Source organism: Camelus bactrianus, chromosome 13, assembly GCF_048773025.1.
Source record: "Camelus bactrianus isolate YW-2024 breed Bactrian camel chromosome 13, ASM4877302v1, whole genome shotgun sequence".
Classification (NCBI taxonomy): Eukaryota; Metazoa; Chordata; class Mammalia; order Artiodactyla; family Camelidae; genus Camelus; species Camelus bactrianus.
The window spans coordinates 47531460-47549314 of record NC_133551.1 but is presented as its reverse complement, the minus strand read 5'-3'; the positions used below and the strand labels follow the sequence as shown (position 1 = coordinate 47549314).

Here is a 17855-nt window from a genome sequence, read left to right as displayed (position 1 = left end):
GTAAATACATATTTAAGGGCTGTTAGAAGGCCTGATTATTCCCACTAGATGCCTTTCAGTTCCTCCCTACAGAACCGTTTTGAAATAAGTAATATTTCTCAGATAATCAAGTGACAGGATACAAGACTGCTTCCAAAGGGAGAGCTTGAGGGGCAGATAGGGCCGTGACCCGGGTGAGGAGGCGAGAAGAGAGAAGATAGAAAGTGTTCAAAAGAGCAAAGTAGTAGGTTACAGTGGCTTTTGCCCAGATTGCCAAAATGAACCATGTATATTTTATGGGGTTTTTTGGGGGGAGGGATAAGTAATTAAGTTTATCTGTTTATTACTTTTGGTGGAGGTACCGAGGATTGAACCCAAGACCTTGTGCGTGCTAAGCCTGCACTCTACCACTGAGCTATACCCTTCCCCCTTTGTTTTAGGTTTTTTTCATCCTTAAAATTTAGAGTAAATTTTTGGTATGGTTGACTGACTTCCACTCTCTTCATATACATAAAGTTTTTTTTCATAAAATATAAAAAAAAATTTTAATTAAATACAACAGTTAAACTCCTAAATAAGCATGGAACTTTAGGGTTTTGTTGGGGGAGGGGGTTAGTATGGGTACTTAGAGTAGAAGTTTTATGACTGAATTTTAGGTCAATGAAAAATCAGTTTTACAGTGGAAACACTGACGGTTTTTACTGTCACAGCCACCCCTGCTCACACACTGCATCCATATGCAGATATATCCACATCTGAGAGCATTTGAAAGAGGGGCCTGCAGACATGGTGTAATGCACACATGTTCTTTCCTTAAATCTGGGTGCTGATAGGCAGGATTTCTTTTGTGATTAAATATGCATTTTTTGTAGAAGGAAATGTAGCTACTTGGGTAAAGTATCGTCTCTCCCAGTAGATGATTCCAGTTTGCTTGCCTGTTCATCTACCTGCCATCACAGGTGATTCCTGAGGTAGGTGTTGGGCTCTATGGAAAAAAGAAGCCTTTATTCAACAGGACTAACTTATGTGCCCTGGAAGAGGGGAGAAGTGTTTTGTGAGAAGCCATTCGTGGAGGATGCATAATTCCCCAGGAAGGGGACTGAGGTAACTCCTGTTTATTGTCATTCCCTGAACCCGTCTCCAAGGCTCCTTGTCCAGGGAAATGATGTGAAAATTTATGGACCAATTACAAATAGTCCACGTGTGTCTTACATATGAAGTGTCTACAGATATGTTTCCCAGGGCTTTTAAAATAAACATTTCCTCATTAAGGAAACTTTACAACAAAAGGGAAGATAAGTATTGTCTGCTGCCTTGTACTAGAATCTATACATTTATTACCCCCTTAGCACTCTGGCTCCTATCATGTGCATTTCCTGATTGTTCTCTGTAGACCATTCCTGTGTCCAGTTCCTGTCTGGGTGACACAGTCTTTGGCCAGCCTGGCAGTCTATCCACTCAGCCCAAATCAGAGTTGGCTAGAATGTGTGCCCACCCTGAGGGCTGAGAGGAACCAGGACTGCCCTTGGGGTTGATGGCAGGCCTTGCCCTATGGCTCACCTTGGTGATGGGCACTGGGCACTGACCCTAAGGGGCCCTCTTTCCATGGCCTTTCCCTGTGGTCAAACAGATTCTCAGGTAGGCAGGAAATTAGGTGGCTCACAGCAGTTGTCTGATGTTCTGCTTTGCTCTCATCTTTGGTGTATTGGAAAGTCATTCAAATTTGAAAAGCCCTGGGTAGGAGATGGTATTTTGTACTCTGAAATGTGTCTTTGCAAAGGCACGTATCATTGAAGACCCTTTGTCCTAAGAATCAAATCAACTGAGCCCCCATAGGCCCAGGGCAACCTGGAATGAGGAGGGCCAGCTACATCATGAGGCTGGTGTGTTAGGGGGGCTACTTCCCAAGGGCTCTGGGACTGGGGTGGGTAGGGACCCTAATGTGGGCTTTTAGGAGAATTGCTCTTGCTGGGTAGAATGTTTGGAGCAGTTCTCAGGTCACCAGGCTCTACTTCTGGATTGTAGCTGATGCAGATGACCACTCTGAAGGGGTGAGCACATCACCAGAGGATATGTGTCAGATGGTACCCTCTGTACTAACTGCCCAGACGTAGCCTGACTGTAGGCTTGGCTGCTCCCGGGGTTCTCCCGGAGTCCCTTTTCCCTTCCTCTCCTGGGTGGGTGGGGGTGGAGGGGGCAAGAACTCCTGTGATGTGTGTGGTTGTTTCTGGTTGTTCACTCCCAACACAGTCATGGAGACTCCTTTTCATGCTGCTGGGTTTAATTGTCTTGTTGGGATAAAGAAATGTTTGCACAGCTAAAGTGGGGCCGGGCTGGACGGAAGCAGTCCCTGATGGCTGCAGAGCCATCTGGCCTGGCTAGGCTTGGCTCGGCGCTCCGCTCGCCCGCCCGCCCGGCGGCTGGGCTCGCTCCCGCTCCCGCTCCCGCTCTCTTCCCCTGCCCTCGCTCCACGCCGCGCCGCTCTGGTCGGCGGCTGCCTCTTCGCACGGCCGGAATGCCTAATCACCATGGTGAGAAAACGGACACCGCAGCCGTCCTCCCTCCTCGCCTCGCGCCCTCCCTCCCATCAATTGTCATGCAGAAGTGATCCGGGCTGCCGTTTCCTCGCGGCCGCCAGCCAGCCCCTCGCCGCTCCAGGCAGAAGGGTGGCTGGTAATTGATCGTTTGGGGGAGGGGGCGAGGGAAGGTGCGAGGCCGGCCCGGGGGGAGGACGAACCACATAGTGGGCCCCGTTGGCTCATTTGAAAAGGACCCACTAGTCTCCGCCACGGAGATGGCGTTCAAGTGGTTTCAGAAATGTTGGTGACCTCGCCGTCGCTCGGCCGGACTTGCAGGCTGCGGGAGAACTCCGGGCGCTGCCGCCGGGCCGGGCGAGCCCCGGACCGCCGTCGCCGCCACTGTCCGTGGCCGGACTCGGGGGCCGATAGGGCCCCCACTCCCTCCCCGCCCTCCACGCCCAGCGCCCCCAGGTTGCACTGAGAACCGAGCCCTGGGCCAGTTTCCTGTACGCCGTCCGAGCCGCAGAGAGTGGGGTTCCGGGGAGGGGGTGGGAGGAGGTGTGACCGGGGAGGGGGCGCGCCCACGCGGAGGTCGGGGTGATGCGGGACCCGGCAGGAGGTGCAGCTGAGCGGGTGGCACAGTGAGGAAGAGAGGGGAACACTGCGGGGGAGGGGGCGTGGGGGCAACGCTGTGGGAGGCGGGAGCGCGGAGGGCGCCCAGGCGCGTAGAGCAGGGAGGATGGACGTGTGCACATCTGGATCTAGCGTTGCCCTCGGCACCCGAGGACTTTGCGATTTCTCCCGCAGGTTTGAAACGTTTTCCCCCTATTGTTTTTCCAAGTCTGTAAAACGTTCTGGGGACTTGTTTCCCAAGTCCAGGGGTTCGTGAATCGTCAGGATGGCTGGTATTCGGGCGAGGCGAGTTGCGGTCGCCTCTGACCGTCTGAGGCTCGCAGCCAGCACAGCGGGACTCGTTTTAATGTCCGGGCAATTTCTGGAACTCTTCCCACGGGAAGTTTTCCGGGGCTGCCTTCCGGTCAGCGGCCCCAGGTTGATTATTTGGTGGCCGTTTTTTGTTTGAAAACAAAACACACACATTGTATCCAAATAACAAAAGTTGTTCTCCCTCCCCATCCCCTTTCCTCATTAGGCAGGGAAGAGGAAACTGAAAAATAGAATTATATTTTTATGCTGTTTTTTCTTATTTTTAACCCATATTAACCACACCCATCTGGTTAATAAATATTGGCACACGTTGAAACGTAGTCTTTATAAATACTCGCGGTTTGGGGTGACAGTACATTTAATACTTATATTTTTATGATGGTTTTTCATATTTTTAACTCTTTAACCACATCCATCTGGTCAATAAATATCAGAGCACATGCTGGAATGTCCTCTTTATAAATACTTGAGATTTGGAGTGATGATACATTTTATTGCAAAACCCACACGATTTTCACACCAAAATAACAATAATTTTTGGATTTAAATATTCTCTTCAGACAGTTCCACAGCATTTCCCAGTGTCATTTTATCCCTCTTAATGAGAGGTGAGCTGCAAACCTAAGAATAACATTACTATATAGTAGCTTAAATGCCTTAAATTTTTTGAAAAATGCCATTTAAGTTGTGGCATTTGTGGTTGAAAAGACTGTTTTTATGCTTTGGAACTTCAGAGTGTGTGCTTCAGGGTGAAAGTTTCTAAATATCTGTTTATTTGGGGCAAGGAGGAGAATTTTCTGCAAAAGAACTTTCACCCACTTAGTTTCTCTGTTACGCTTTTTGCAGGAAAAGATCCCGAGTTGAAACTATGGGTTTAGGCCTGGAGAAATGGGAGGCAGTGGTATGAATCAGTAAACCTGGTAGATGCTAAGTAAACAGGAGCAATTCATTCCCTTCCAGCCTTACCCAACGGATCAGACTTTTCTATTACCTCAATCACATTTTAACGTTTAGTTAATTCTTTTTCCCATCAGTGCCAGTCAAAGGGTTCAGTAAGTGTTAGTTGCATATTGAATATATTGATGGTGGTGAGTATAGTCTAATTTTTACTTTAAGTTTTCATCAATTTGCCACTCTTAAGCATTGCACCGGATAGTATCATAAGACTGTACTATCTCAAAGGTGTAGATGTTTGAAGAAAGAATATTTATATGCCTTGAGGTTTGATAAAGACAAAGGGAGTTTTTCAAATTATGTGCAGTTACCTCTCTCAAATGTAGATTTATTTTGTTGATTATTTTGCTTAAAACATCTTTCATAACTTAAAATATAATTTAAAATTTGCTCATCTTTCCTAACTTTCTAGAAACCTAAGGTTGGAGTCTGTCCCCTTCCCAAATGTTTTCCCACAGCATTACATCCCTATCATGGATCTCCACAAATACGGATCTGCTCTTGGTGTATGTTTTAGGAAAGAAAGTTCCTACCTAGATTCTGAATAGAGCTGGAAACAGACAATGATGTGAGGATTTGTAGACACATACAACCATCTGGCAATTCAGACGTCTGACCATCAGTTTTCTCTGTGGAATGTGTTCTGATTGAAGATGACCTAAAGGAAATGAAAGTTGTGTGTTTGGGGGGAGATAATGGTGCTGCATCCAGTACATTCTGTTCAGCAGACATGGAGCTTTAGGGAAGTCTAGGGTACCTTTTGGTACAGTCTCATGAGATTTCTCTTTTTTGGGGGGGGGTGGTAATTAAGTTTATTTACTAATTTGTTTTTAGAGGAGGTGCTGGGAATTGAACCCAGGACCTTGTGCTTGCTAAGCACGCCCTCTACCACTTCCCCTGGTACAGTCTCATGAGAAATCAAGCCCGGTAAGCCTGAGTGTGACTCACCAGGTAAGAGTTGTCTTTTTCCACTGAAATTCATTTGCAGGCTGAGACTTACGGCTTTGCATCCATCTTAGAGCAGCAGACAGTCAGAAAGCTGTAGGGAGGGGGCAAGGGCCAGCGCTGAAGAGACCTTTGCTTTATTTTCAGGTATATGATTCCCATTTAGGTGCTAGCTAATCCTAATTGCTCTCACTTGACCCTGCTTTTCAGGGTTTGATTTAAACTGAGTCAGAGTGGCCTAGCATAATAAATACCTGTTAGAGGAATAAATGCTATATTTGCCCCTTGGAACCTCAACTTGAAGGTGTTTCAGATCAAAGGTGGGGGAGGCAATATAACGTAGTAGTTATGAGTTCAGCCTCTGGAGTAAAATCGTGACCCTTTAGCTTACTTGCTCTGTGCCCTTGGGCAAATTACTTAGCCTCTCTGGGTCTCAGTATTCTCACCTGTTAAGTGGGAATTATACAACCTGAAAGGATTATTGCAAAGGACTGGATGAGGGTTAAGTACACAGATAATGCTTAGAACAGTTCCTCACACATACTAGGTGTTCAATACATGGTGATTATTATTATTTCAAGGACAATCTGGTGATACAATCTTCATTGTTAGAAGCGCGGATGTAACCAAACACAGGGTCATTAATGACTAGTATGTCTGTAGGATCCTTTCACACACTTATGCCTTACGGTGATGTGGAAAGAGGGAGGGAGGAAGGCTCAGAGCCCTTTTCTGTGATAGCAGCTGCTTCACCTCCCTTCATTATTATCCATCCACCAGGATTAGCCCTGGTGGCCCTCTGACCTCTTTCTCCCTTCATTTTATTGAGAACCAAGGTAATATTATAGTTAAAGAAACTGAGTCCCTGAGTCAAGAAGGGACTTGACTTGGGTTAGTTATCTAGGCCGTGGACCAGGTTAGAGAATCCGAATCCCATCATGTTTTCTTATTCTGGAATTTTGTATTACCAAATATTATTGGAAGTAAATGGGCCATTAGAATTTGTGTATGATAGAAGTTTGGGCCATATATAATCAGATTTGCTGTGATGGTACTTGACTAGTATTAGAATTCGAAGTCCCAGAGTTTGTAGTATGTCCTCAGATTTTAAGTTATACAGACACTTTTCCCCTCTTGCCTATGGAAGAAAAATCTGTGAACCTTCCCCCATCTGTGTGTGTCACAGTCCCACAGCATGATGGATTGTCTCTGCTTGGGGGAGGCTTAGGACGGGGCTTGAAGGGGCCTTGTAGGTCAGGAGAGAAATACAGCAGCAGGACTGAGCTGGGCGGGGGGCTGCTGGGGAGGGATTAGCAGGGGAAGGGGAGGGCAGGGCTGGGCGGGGACAGGCCTCTTCCATAGTGTCTGTGTGCATTCTCCTAGGAGTAAAAGAGGGCTGTCCATTACCGTGAGCACACAAATAAACTCAGTGTTTTTCTCTTTGTAGAAAGAAAGCCCCAGGGGGCTTGGAAACACCAGAGAAAGACTGCAAGTCTGTGGGAGAGGTGGGGAGTTGAGTATAGGAGTGCAAAAGACTGACCCTCTGCCTGAGGACCTTGAATCTGAGTCTGTTATTTAAATATAGTAGCTCATATTTGAAAAGTCTTCTGTTCACCTATCTATATAGGTGGCAGAAATTGCCATTGGAGGTCAGTTGTCTGATACCTCCATCCCCATCAGTTCCTTCATGGCTCCATTTAAGAGAAGGGGTTCAGGTCACTTTAGGGGGCAAAATGTAGATCATAGAGCACTCACTCTCCTCTCTCTCTATCCCCAGTCCTTTCCACACACACAGACACGAAGGTGTATGGAAGGTGGGAAGGGAAATGCTGAACATTCTTCATTTTCGGTTTTGGAAGAAGAGGGGAAAGTCTGGGATTTAGGCCCAAATGGCAAAGTTGTAGTTAGGAAGGAACTCTAGGAAAGGAAGGAGTTGGGTCTGAGAGGTAGATAGGGAGGTGAAGGCAGGAGCACACGCGAGGGTCAGTAATCAGCAGGACTGCAGTTAGGGCCTAGGCTTCGGCTTCCTTCCTGAGCAGTAAAATTAAAAAAAAAAAAAATCCTTAGAACAACAAAAGTCTGGACGCATGGGCTTCCTTCCTGACAGGCCAACCTGGTGGGGCTTCATTCAGCCTGAGCAGCAGTCAAGGCTGATTTACGGTATGAGATCCCAGACAGACGTGTGTGTGTGCTTAACCCTTTCCTGACCGCAGAGATGCCTCCTGGCAAATGCTGCCTTCCTCTTCCGACTTCCCATCATGGTGTGGGTAGCTTTTTACTGTCATTGTTTCTTTATTTAAAGGGAGTACCTGCTGCTGAAGGACCTAATACCTTCTTCATGAAAAAGCTGGGTCTCTGAGACATTGAATGACTGGGAAGAGATTGTACCATCGAGTCTGTGATAGAGCTGCCATTGTGGCTTCTGGCCGATATAACTCTTAGGCTCTTGGTAACATTACATTGACTTTGGAGTGTGTGTCCATCTCTGATCGTGGGACGTGCCTCTTGGAGTCTGTGTTGGGGTGATCCTGTGAGCCTCTGTTCCACGTCTATAAAATACTGGTACTGCAGGAGGAAGGGTGCTGCTTCTTCTCAGGTGTTTTTAGTGGCACTGTGGGTAAAACTGGCAGAATACAGGAGGCATGGTTCAGTTTCCATCCTGATAGGGAGTATGATGCACTTGTCAATTCATTTAATCATTCAACTAGTATTTCCTGAGTGCCTGCATCCTTCCAGACACTGTTCTGGGTGCTGGGGGGTACCATGATGAGCAAGATAGTTTAGAGCCCCTGCCTCAGTGGAGCTGAAAGCTTAACATGCAATTGCAGGATGTTGTGAAAATACTCTAATAGGGGAAACATAAAACGCATGGGCGCCTAATCTTGTCTATGAGTCGGGGATAGCTTTCTGGAGGGAGTAACCTTTAAGCTGATGTCTGAAAAATCCAGGAGTTTCATATTCCAACAGGCTGGGTGTGGCAGTTTGCTTTTCTGGACAGAGTATAGCAACTGAGTGTGGAAGAAAGAACTCCAGAGTTGCCAAGGATTGCTCACGATAGTGAATAAGAATAGAAATTCTTTCTGTGAGGGTCCAAGACTTGACCTTGGGTCTCTGTTATACTTCATCCTATAGCCAGGCATTCTTGAGAATGTCCTTTTGGTGCTTAATGTGGTTCTGAGACCCAACATCACCTAGGGTCTTGCTTTTTAAAGTAAGTCTCTAAAGATCCATCACTATAAAATACTTTAGGGTGATGTATGCTATCTTAAGACCCACAAGCACCCAGAACCACGCTTGGGACCGAGCAGACACTCAGGAGATATTTGCTGAATAGAGGAGGACCATGACCCTGCTGATGGGCCCTGGGCTTTATACTAAATTCATGCTCAGCTCTATACTTTGCTCTGCACGGAGACCTGATGGCTCTCAGGACCTAGGGTACTCCTGGCCATTAAACGAAGCCACATAGCACCCGGGATCCTTGGCAGGATTTCTTGGCAAAGTTTCTTATGGGAGGTGCTTTGTTCAGACTTGACTTTCATGAGGGAGGTTAGGCATATAGTGCCAAGACTATTGAAGAAGGGAAAAAAGAAGGCAGAGCCAACCGTTGTCCCAGCCTGGCACACGCAGGCATACTAAAAACAGTTCCTTCCAGCCGGGGCCTCGGGGACTGCCATCCCTGTTGTGGTTTTCCTTCCCCCAACCCCTTATCACCATCATCGCTGTATGTTCACAGCATTTCCTGAGCTCCTGGGGGTAGACTGCTGTGCTCAGAGATGTTTGCAGGGGAGTCAAAGAAGTAGGAGATGATACTTCCTCTTCTTGAGGGCCTTATAGTTAAAGTGAGTAGTGACATATGAAAAAGAAATGCTTGTGTAAAATAACAGACAAGAAGGGCTCTGGGATTTCAGGAGAGGGAGTAATCCCCATGGCTGGGTTTCTCAAAATGTGATCTGAGAACCACTTGTGTCCTGATCACTTATGGGAGGGTGTGGGGTAGGGTTGGGGAGAATGTTATTTATAATGCAGATTCCCAGGGCCTACACCAGACCTCCTAATCAGAAACACAAGGCATGTGGTCTAGAAATCTGTATATTTAGCAAGCAGGTGATTCTCATATGCTTCTTAAAGTTTATGAAGCCTTCACCTATAGTGAGAGTCTCAGAGGGAAGCTTTCCCAGGGGAGTATGGCTTTGAAGGAAGGGGAGTGAGGACTAGGTGAGTGGAGAGGAGGGACTCCACTGAGGAGCCGGAACGATAAGGGTGAAGACCCAGGTCCGTCTTGGCGGTACCTCCTCCTCCAGCCTCCTGCTGTGGGTGAGATCTGTCCAGCTGCCTCTAGTTCCCCTCTTTGCCTTTGCTTCTCCGCAGGTTGTTTCCCTTTTCCTCCCTTATTGCCCATCAGCTGACTGTGTGTGTGCATACTGCCCCTTTCTCGGTGCAGAGTTGTAATTATGAGGCGGCCCCAAGGAGGGTTTGCGGTGCTTAGCCAGATGTGAGGGAGGCGGGTGCACGCTTTGGTGCTCCTTGGGCTCCAGCCAGCTCATCCTCTCATTGCTGTTGTACTGCCGAGAAGGGCCTGGACAGGATCTTTTGCCAGCCTCCTCTCTCCTCTTCCCAGCCTGGAAGATTACTTCTTATGCTGAAATGCTTGTTGGTAAAGAAATAAGGGTTAGAGAAATCTCACCATGGCAGAATTGGTCACCAGCACCTGCAGGCTGACTCTCCGCTTCAAGCTTTAACCCTTCTAGGGGCAGCTGCCAGTGGGCAGGTGGTTAAATGAGCCGTGAATAGGGGCCTGGTTCAAGGTTCAGGTGGCTGCAGACACCTGTACACTCAAGGTTGCTCTCATCCACCCTGCTAATGGACTTGGGGGCAGTGTACTTCCCCTTTCTTAAACACTCATCACAGTGTATTGTAATTATTTGCTTAACTGTCCCACCTCTATGGGCCCATGTCTGTCTCCCCCCGGGTGACTATCCAGTATTCCTCCTCATGTAGCACCTGGCTCAATAAATATTTGTTGTGAGAGTAGGTGAACCCAGGATCCCTGTTGCCCGGGCCGAGTTCTACTGAGTGTTGCCTGCTGGCTCTGCCCACGTTGACATAGTCTGAAGGACCACACAGGCTCCACCAAGGGCGGGGCACCTGGTGGCACATTTACAAGTGGGAAGTGATAACAAGGAATAGAGAGGTTGAGAACAGTTCAGTGACAGGGCAGGAGCATGGAGCCAGAAGCTCTGGCTCGTCATTTCCTAGCTGGGCCACTTCGGGTAAGCTGCTTTGTTTTTCTGGGCCCCAGCTCCTCATATATCAAACAGGAGGTGGCAGGTAATCCTTGTTCTACCTTAGAGGGTTCTTGAATCAGAAGAGATATTTTGGTAATTGAAAAGTAACCATGTAAATGACATACAACACACCACAGATAGCATACACATGATAGCATACACATGATATATTTTATATATATATAAAATATAGCTGTCCCAGGAATATCTGTCTAAGAGCAGAATGGTCTGAGAAGACTAAAGTAGCTTATGAAATACCTGAGTGTTCTACCTAGAGGGAGCCCTCTTACATGCTGTTTCATCCTTGAAGTTGGTTCCAGAGGAGAGACTGCATTCCTGGACGCTGACTGCAGCTATTTATTTTCCTAGGCAGTCTGGGACACAAGTTTTGTAGACTTTTGGTGAACGGAGATCTCAGGCCACTTGCTATACAGATCTGTGACATCTCAGTTGAAATTTTGTCTTCCCATTGAAAGGAACGTTCCCTCTGCCTTTCTTCTCAGCAAAGTTCAGAGCGCCTTTATTTTTCGGTTTCCGGGGCCAGTGACTCTGTTCCTTCGTGGCGGAGGGAAACGTTTGGGCTCAGAGGCAGAATGCCTTGGCCTAAGGAATGATAGGCAGAATCAAGTTGAAGAGGGCTTTCTGCCCCGGAGACCTTTCCTCCGCTGGGAGAATAGCCACACTCTGCAGGCCAGTCTGACAAGATGAAGAGGCCCATGTCAGATTTGGAAGCAGTTGGAAGGGCTCGCCCTTAGGCAAGATCTTTGGAAGTCAGAGCTGGGCCAGGAGGGTTGGAAAGAGCAAGCACTTGAAGAAGGCTTTCCTTGTGCAGCAAACTTCATTGTGTGATTATTTAATAGACCATTAACAAGCAGGTTCATTAACAAGATCTTAATTAACAAGCTCCAGGGTTATTCCTCCAACTTCCCAAGGGAACTGTTCTCCTCCTATTTAGTCCCTGAGACTTCCTATCCTCCTTAAACTAACTGTACCAGATGCGTTTAAATCCAGACTTTTTATTGTGAGTAGAGTGACTGTGGACAAAGACAGGCACAGAGCCTGCTCCTAATGAGAAGAGTCACACCTTTGGAGCGCTTTCTGTGTGTCAGGCCCTTTCCTGAGTGCTTTATGGGCAATCATTTATCCAATCCTCATAAAATCCCTAGGAGATAGGTATTGTTATTATTTCCATTTTACAGACGAGGAAACTGAGGCCCATTGTCACAACAGCAAGAAAGAGGAGAGATGAGACTCAGCTCAGGAGGCAGTCTGGCTCTGGGGCCAGTGGGAAGGAGGAAAACCCCAGGAGAGGGAGGCCCGTGGGTCAAATTCATGAGGGAATAAGAATAATCCTTGTATCTGCTTGCCAGCGTCGGACGCAGTTCTTAGTGCTTCATGTATGTACGTCAGGCTGTGTCCTTACTCGAAGTCTTCTGTCGTGGGCAGCCCTTGGACACAGTCTGTTTTGGCCCCCTCACCAGGCTTTGTCACCCTGTCTGCACCATGAGTTCCATGAGGTGGGGACTGTGTCTTACTCAGGTCTGTTCTCAGCACCTAGTATGTTGCCTGGAACTTAACTAGTTATGATCTGAAAACAAAACAACAGACACGTCCCTTGATGGCAGGGGAAAGGTGGTTTAGCATCTGCCCAGTCCTCATGCTTCTTGTGGCGCAGCACCTGCCTTTGGGACACTCTGCACTTTACGGATATCACAGTTCCTGGAGAGCCTACTCTGAGAGACAGGGCAGCTGCCCCTCGTCCTCTATGCCTCGGTTTCCTCGGGTTAAAGTGGAACTAGCACTAACACCAGTCTCCTAGGATTGTTAAAAGGATTAAATGAGTTCATGTAAAATATAAATAAAGCCCTAAGAACAGGGCCTGGCGCAAAGTAAGCCTTTAATACACCTTCGCTAGAATCACTATTACAGGGCCTCGGGCACAGATTTGAACCGGACTCTTTTCCCTACCCCAGGCCTCTACTCTCGATTACGTAACGGAGACAGTGACTCTGGACAGCCCTGATCTCTTAGGGGTTTGTACAGTCTGTGACAGGTCTTTCTGTAGCCCAAAGAATTCCCAGTTGATACTAAGGTGCTGGTACCTGTAGCGTTGTCCTTCCTTCTTGGCTCCAGTTAAATGGGGCTGGGACAGAGATGACTGGACCTCACTGGTAATTCCCGTTTACCTCCCCTCAAAGGCATAGGGTGGAAATAACTAGAATTCCTACCCAGGAAAGGACAGTGAGCCATCAGGACTTTATTTGGGGATAAAGGCCTTGGTTAGTCTTGTTCTTGGCCTCTGCCTTGCCTGCCGCTCAGATGGCAAGCCTGTGGGCTCTCTGCCAGCCTCACTGGGGAGAGGATAAGGGAGCGGCAGAATGCCTAGAATCATTGGGAAATTTGAGCTAGGAAGGAACTATTACAAGTTGCTTTATTTTTCTTATTTTCTAATTACTTACATGAAGCTTAAGACTGTGCTTTCCCCTTTATCTTTAGGGAAAAAAAAATTCCCTTTTACTAGCCAGAGTCTCATCCCATTTGTACATTCTACAAATACCCTTCTCCTCAATCTCAACTTGAAGACTTAAAATAGCACCCATTCTCACGGCTGGCTACTTTTGCTCCCACTCCAGTATCCACCCCCTGCCCCATCGTCTGTAGTTAACGATCGATCGATGCTCATAAACCCCCAAACTGGCCTCCCTCTTCCCAACTTAGCATCCTTGTGTTCTTTCTAAGTAGCTTGGCCACAATATCACTTTCTTTAGCAGCATTCTAACTTCTAAGAAGCTTAATAGGCAAGGAGATTGTGGGGTCTTTGACTTTTTCTGAGCCTCAGCCCTAAGTGGTTTATTCTATTAAGCTGATTCTTGATGGTGCATAGAGCTTTGCTGGATAAGAAGTTGGGGGCTGTGTGGGGTGGGGGTTGCAGTTAGAGGAATAGGATACTTTCCCTTGTCCACTTATGCCCCACCCTCCAACCCATTCTTGTCCTATGATTCTGTTTTTAGAGCTTAGGAATGAGGGGAGTGGTGATGGAGCTAAAGTCAAGAACTTTCCTTAAAGGATTTAAGAAGTTGGCTTTTTTTTTTCCCTGAGCTGTGCTTTGCCCCCTCCCCACTACCCTTCCTGCCTGTTTGTCCCTGCTCTTAATCAGCACGTTGGGATTTTTCTTTTCTTTCCCTCCACCTTAACTTTTGCCTGCACTCCAGTTCTAGCCTACACACACACAGAAGAGTAATGAATAAAAATTATGAACTATTGATTCAAAGGGAGGAAGATCCAGGTGTGGAATGTAGAAAAAATAACAAGATTCGGTTCTAGCAAGGAAACAATGCCGAATTCTTCTCGATGTTTTTTCCTCAGAGTTACGCCAAGATGAATTTATTCCTTTTGATATTTTGACCCAGATGAAAGATTTCCGGGTTTCCCTATTAACATTCTCTCTTGGTTCAGGAGGGCCAGCAGGTTGGGGGAGCAGAAGGATATCAGTTTTTTATTGAATCATGTTCAGCTGCAGAGAAACTATAAGGAATTTGTGAGCAGGAAAAATGGGGTTGTCGGAGAAGGGGCAGGGGGAATCATGTGTGTGAGTGTAGGAAAAAAGTATAGGACAGTCTCCATAGAGAAGACAGGAAGAAAACCAAGAGTGACCAGAAAGCTAAAAAGAAAGAAAGAAAACTTGAAGATGGAGGTGGGAAGACGATGGCGATTTGAAAGTGTTTCAAGGAATTACACAACTTGTTTGATAACATAGCTATTGGTGATGAAAGCATGGGGAGACCAGATCCTGTGCACATAACTGGTGGGACTGTAAAGCGGTGCGGTCTCTTTGGAGAGCAGTTTGGCGGTATTTGTCTACGAAAATTTTAAATGCAAATATCCTTTGATGAGATTCAACAATAAGATATTATCCTATGTCTATTTGGTCGAGTACATAAAAATATATGTACTTTGTAGTATTGTTTGTAATTTGAAAAAACAGAAGTGACCTAAGGGCACATTGATAGGGAATTAGGGAAATAAATTATGGTACCTCTGTATAACAGAATAGTGTGTAGTGGCTTTAAAAAATGAGTCAGGGTCACGTGTGCATATATATAAAGCGAAGTACAGAGAAGTTTATGACCCCTTTGTACAGAAAAGAAGATACCTACATATATATCTTTGTATATGCGTATAGAACTTTTAAAAGGGCACAAGAGATTGTTAACAGTAGTTTCCTTTGGGGAGTATAACTGGGCTGGAAAGTAGGAGTAATACTTTTTATTTTATGGTCTTCTGTAGTATTTGAATAGTTAACATGTGCATGTACTATTTTTATAATTTAAAAATCTAGTTTATGATCTAAAACTTAATTTGAAAGTGCTAGAGCAAAAAAATGGAGGCTAGGTGAAAACTAAAGAAATCAGAATAACATATGGACATTAGTTAATAATAGTGTATCAGTATTGGCTCATTAATGACAAATTACCATACTGAAAGAAGATGTTAATAATCAGGGACACTGAGTGTGAGGAATATGGGAACTCTCTGTACTATCTTTGCAATATTTCTGTAAATCTAAAAACTATTCTAAAAAGTTTATTTTTAAAAAAACTTGGAAGACTATATTATGGGAAAAGCCTATAACCTAGTGTCTAAAGATTCAATGTTGGAGAGATGACGTGATAAAATTGAATGATTCCTCTGGTTCTAGAACTAATTATTAATTGGGTTCCATTTCTTTCAAATGGCCAGGTTTGATGAGATGTATAATCACAATTGCTGGGCAAGTGTCTGATTTGTTGTTGTTTGTAAAATTAATTTTCTTTTCTTTTCTGAATTAGTTTGTAAAAAGTTTAACTAATGGTTGTTTCAGTTTCAACATCCAAAAAATACAGACTGGTTCTGGAGCTATATAATGAAGAGGGTTCAAAAATGAAGAGACTTAAAAGTGGTCTAATGCTTGCTACTTTCAAGGGAGCAGGGTGGGGTGGACAGAGAGCTGATGTGAGGCGTACATGGAATCCCACTTAGCTAGCTCTGTTTATGGCCATTTCTATGAGATTTGCCCCTCATGTCGGCACTGCGGCCAAGTAGGAGCAGGCCAGAAGACCCCATCCCTAGCCATCCTCTAAGTGGGGTCTCTTTCCTCCTCACACACCATGAGGATTGGTGGTGGCCATTGGTAGTTCTTTGCAGGATTAGAGTCTAGAAAACACAGACCTGCCATTGGCTCAACATGATATGTGCACATCTGTCTTTCTGCCACTGATGGTAAGAAATGGTGAAGACCAAGTATAAGACATTTTCCCTCTGAATTAGTTTACATGCCAGCCAGAGGAAGGAGGACTTGGTTTTACCTTTCTGTGTAGTGGAGGGAGATTTCTAGGCCCTGGCACCTGGTTCAGAGGAGGGATCCTCTGTAGTGCTGGATACAACTGATGACGTCATCCTTCTAGGAATTGCCTTCGCTTGGTTTCTGGGACACGATACTCCCACGGTTCTCCTGCTTCTTGGACCCTGTTATTATTCCCGTAATGCCTGGTGTTTCCCCAGGCCACAGCACTTTTTTTTTTTTTCTAATCATGATAGAGAGTGAAATGTACATTGGCGAGGGGAGCAGGGTACTATGTTAGTCTGCAGAAGAATTTTAGGACAACAATTAACTAAAAGTTTGCTTTTTAATACCATCACATGCTGCAGTTTTAAACACTGTTGATTATAAAATATTTCTCCTTGAAAATATCTTCTGTTGGTCTGAAATCTGAAAAATTGCTGTAGTTCTTGAGTTTTAGTATGTAAGTTTGTATGTAAGTTTCAAATTTGCACATTTTTTATTATTTAGTCTTTAATAAACATTGTATTCTATAAGGAAGAAATGGGAGAACTTCCAGTTACACTGTGGGCCCTGACATCTGTAGACTTGCTTCGAGAGTAAGTGCCTAACAGCTCAGAAGCATCTGAGCTCGCTTAAGGCACAGTTTCCATCCCCAGGTCCTGTGATACTGCACATTCCTGCATGTGAACAGTAGATTCAAAATAAACAATAGGCCACATTAATTGTAAAGATGAAGAAACACAAATTGAGTTATTCCACTTCTGCCATCCTTTGTGACCACTTGGTATTCTTATGTTTAAATTTTGAAACAGTGAAACAAGCTGCGAACTGCGGGGTGTAACATTTTTCTTTGGTATGTGTAAATTTTAGTTCATCTAGTAAATAGTTTACTAAGCTACATTATCTTTAGAAATAAAACATTCTCTTTAAATTATTCATCACTGATGTTAAAACTAAAGAATTAATCAAGAAAATTGTTACTATGGCTGATTATGACATGATTTTCTTTGTCATCAAGAAAATGATCCACTGTATCAAATATGCCCAGGACACCCCTGAAGGTGATGTTTGAATTGAAATATGAATGATGAGCAGGTGATAATGACATAACAGTTTGGAAGAAGAGTGTGTTGGCACATTTAAAGAGCAGAGAGAAGGTCTGAGCACTGGGATGGAGTGAACTTGGAGGAATGCAGCAGTGGATAAAATGGGGAAAGATCAGAATTCCACCAATCTTTTAGATCACAGTGAGTTTGGATTTCATTCTAGAAGTGACAGATTGTTTAAACAGGGAGAAGTACCATATTGTGATTTATCATTCAAAAAGATTACTCAGGCTGCTATGTGAATAACAAACCGTAAGTGTCAGGAAAAGAGGACCATTGTAAAAAGGCCATTGCCGTAGTTCCACCCAGAGAGGGGGGAGGAATCATGTCTTACACTTCTTGAAGTATCCACAGTGCCTTTCCCATAGTAGTTACTTAATAAATACTAAATAAACATTTATAAAGCACTACGTGTCTTTTAAAAAACAAAACCAAAACTGCAGCAGAATAGATGCTGAGTGACATGGTGTTAAGCCAAGGACACTGGCTTTGATGCCCAACAGATTGGGTTTTAGTCACAGCTCTCGCACTTAGTAGCTGGGCTGCTTTGTGGCAGGTAATTTAAACTTTTTGAGTCTCAGTTTTCTCATCTGCAAAATAGGAATGAACTGACTTACCTTTTTGTTTTATTGAACAAGTTAAATGAGATACTCTATTTATAGCATGGTGCCTGATCTACAGTAGCCATCAATAAATGGTGACTGTTACGATTAGCACGACATGAGACAGTGGTCACTGAAACTTTGATGTGGTTCCAGCCATGGGGACAAGGCATCTGAGGTTCCTTAGGGTATGA

General features: G+C 45.2%; 1 protein-coding gene across 4 annotated transcripts in view; it reads left to right on the top strand.

Moving 5' to 3' along the window:
- The window catches only part of RNF220 (ring finger protein 220), a 210342-nt gene that overhangs the window by 9889 nt on the left and 182598 nt on the right, over nucleotides 1–17855 (top strand). Inside the window, exon 1 of one of the 4 annotated variants that reach the window (XM_074376605.1) lies at nucleotides 2480–2510. The exons of the other annotated variants lie outside the window; for them this stretch is intronic. Within the exon in view, the coding sequence (XP_074232706.1) occupies nucleotides 2495–2510 (16 nt within the window). The 5' untranslated portion in view covers nucleotides 2480–2494. Of the gene's footprint in view, nucleotides 1–2479; nucleotides 2511–17855 lie in introns of those variants that run through there. 4 annotated transcript variants of the gene reach the window in all.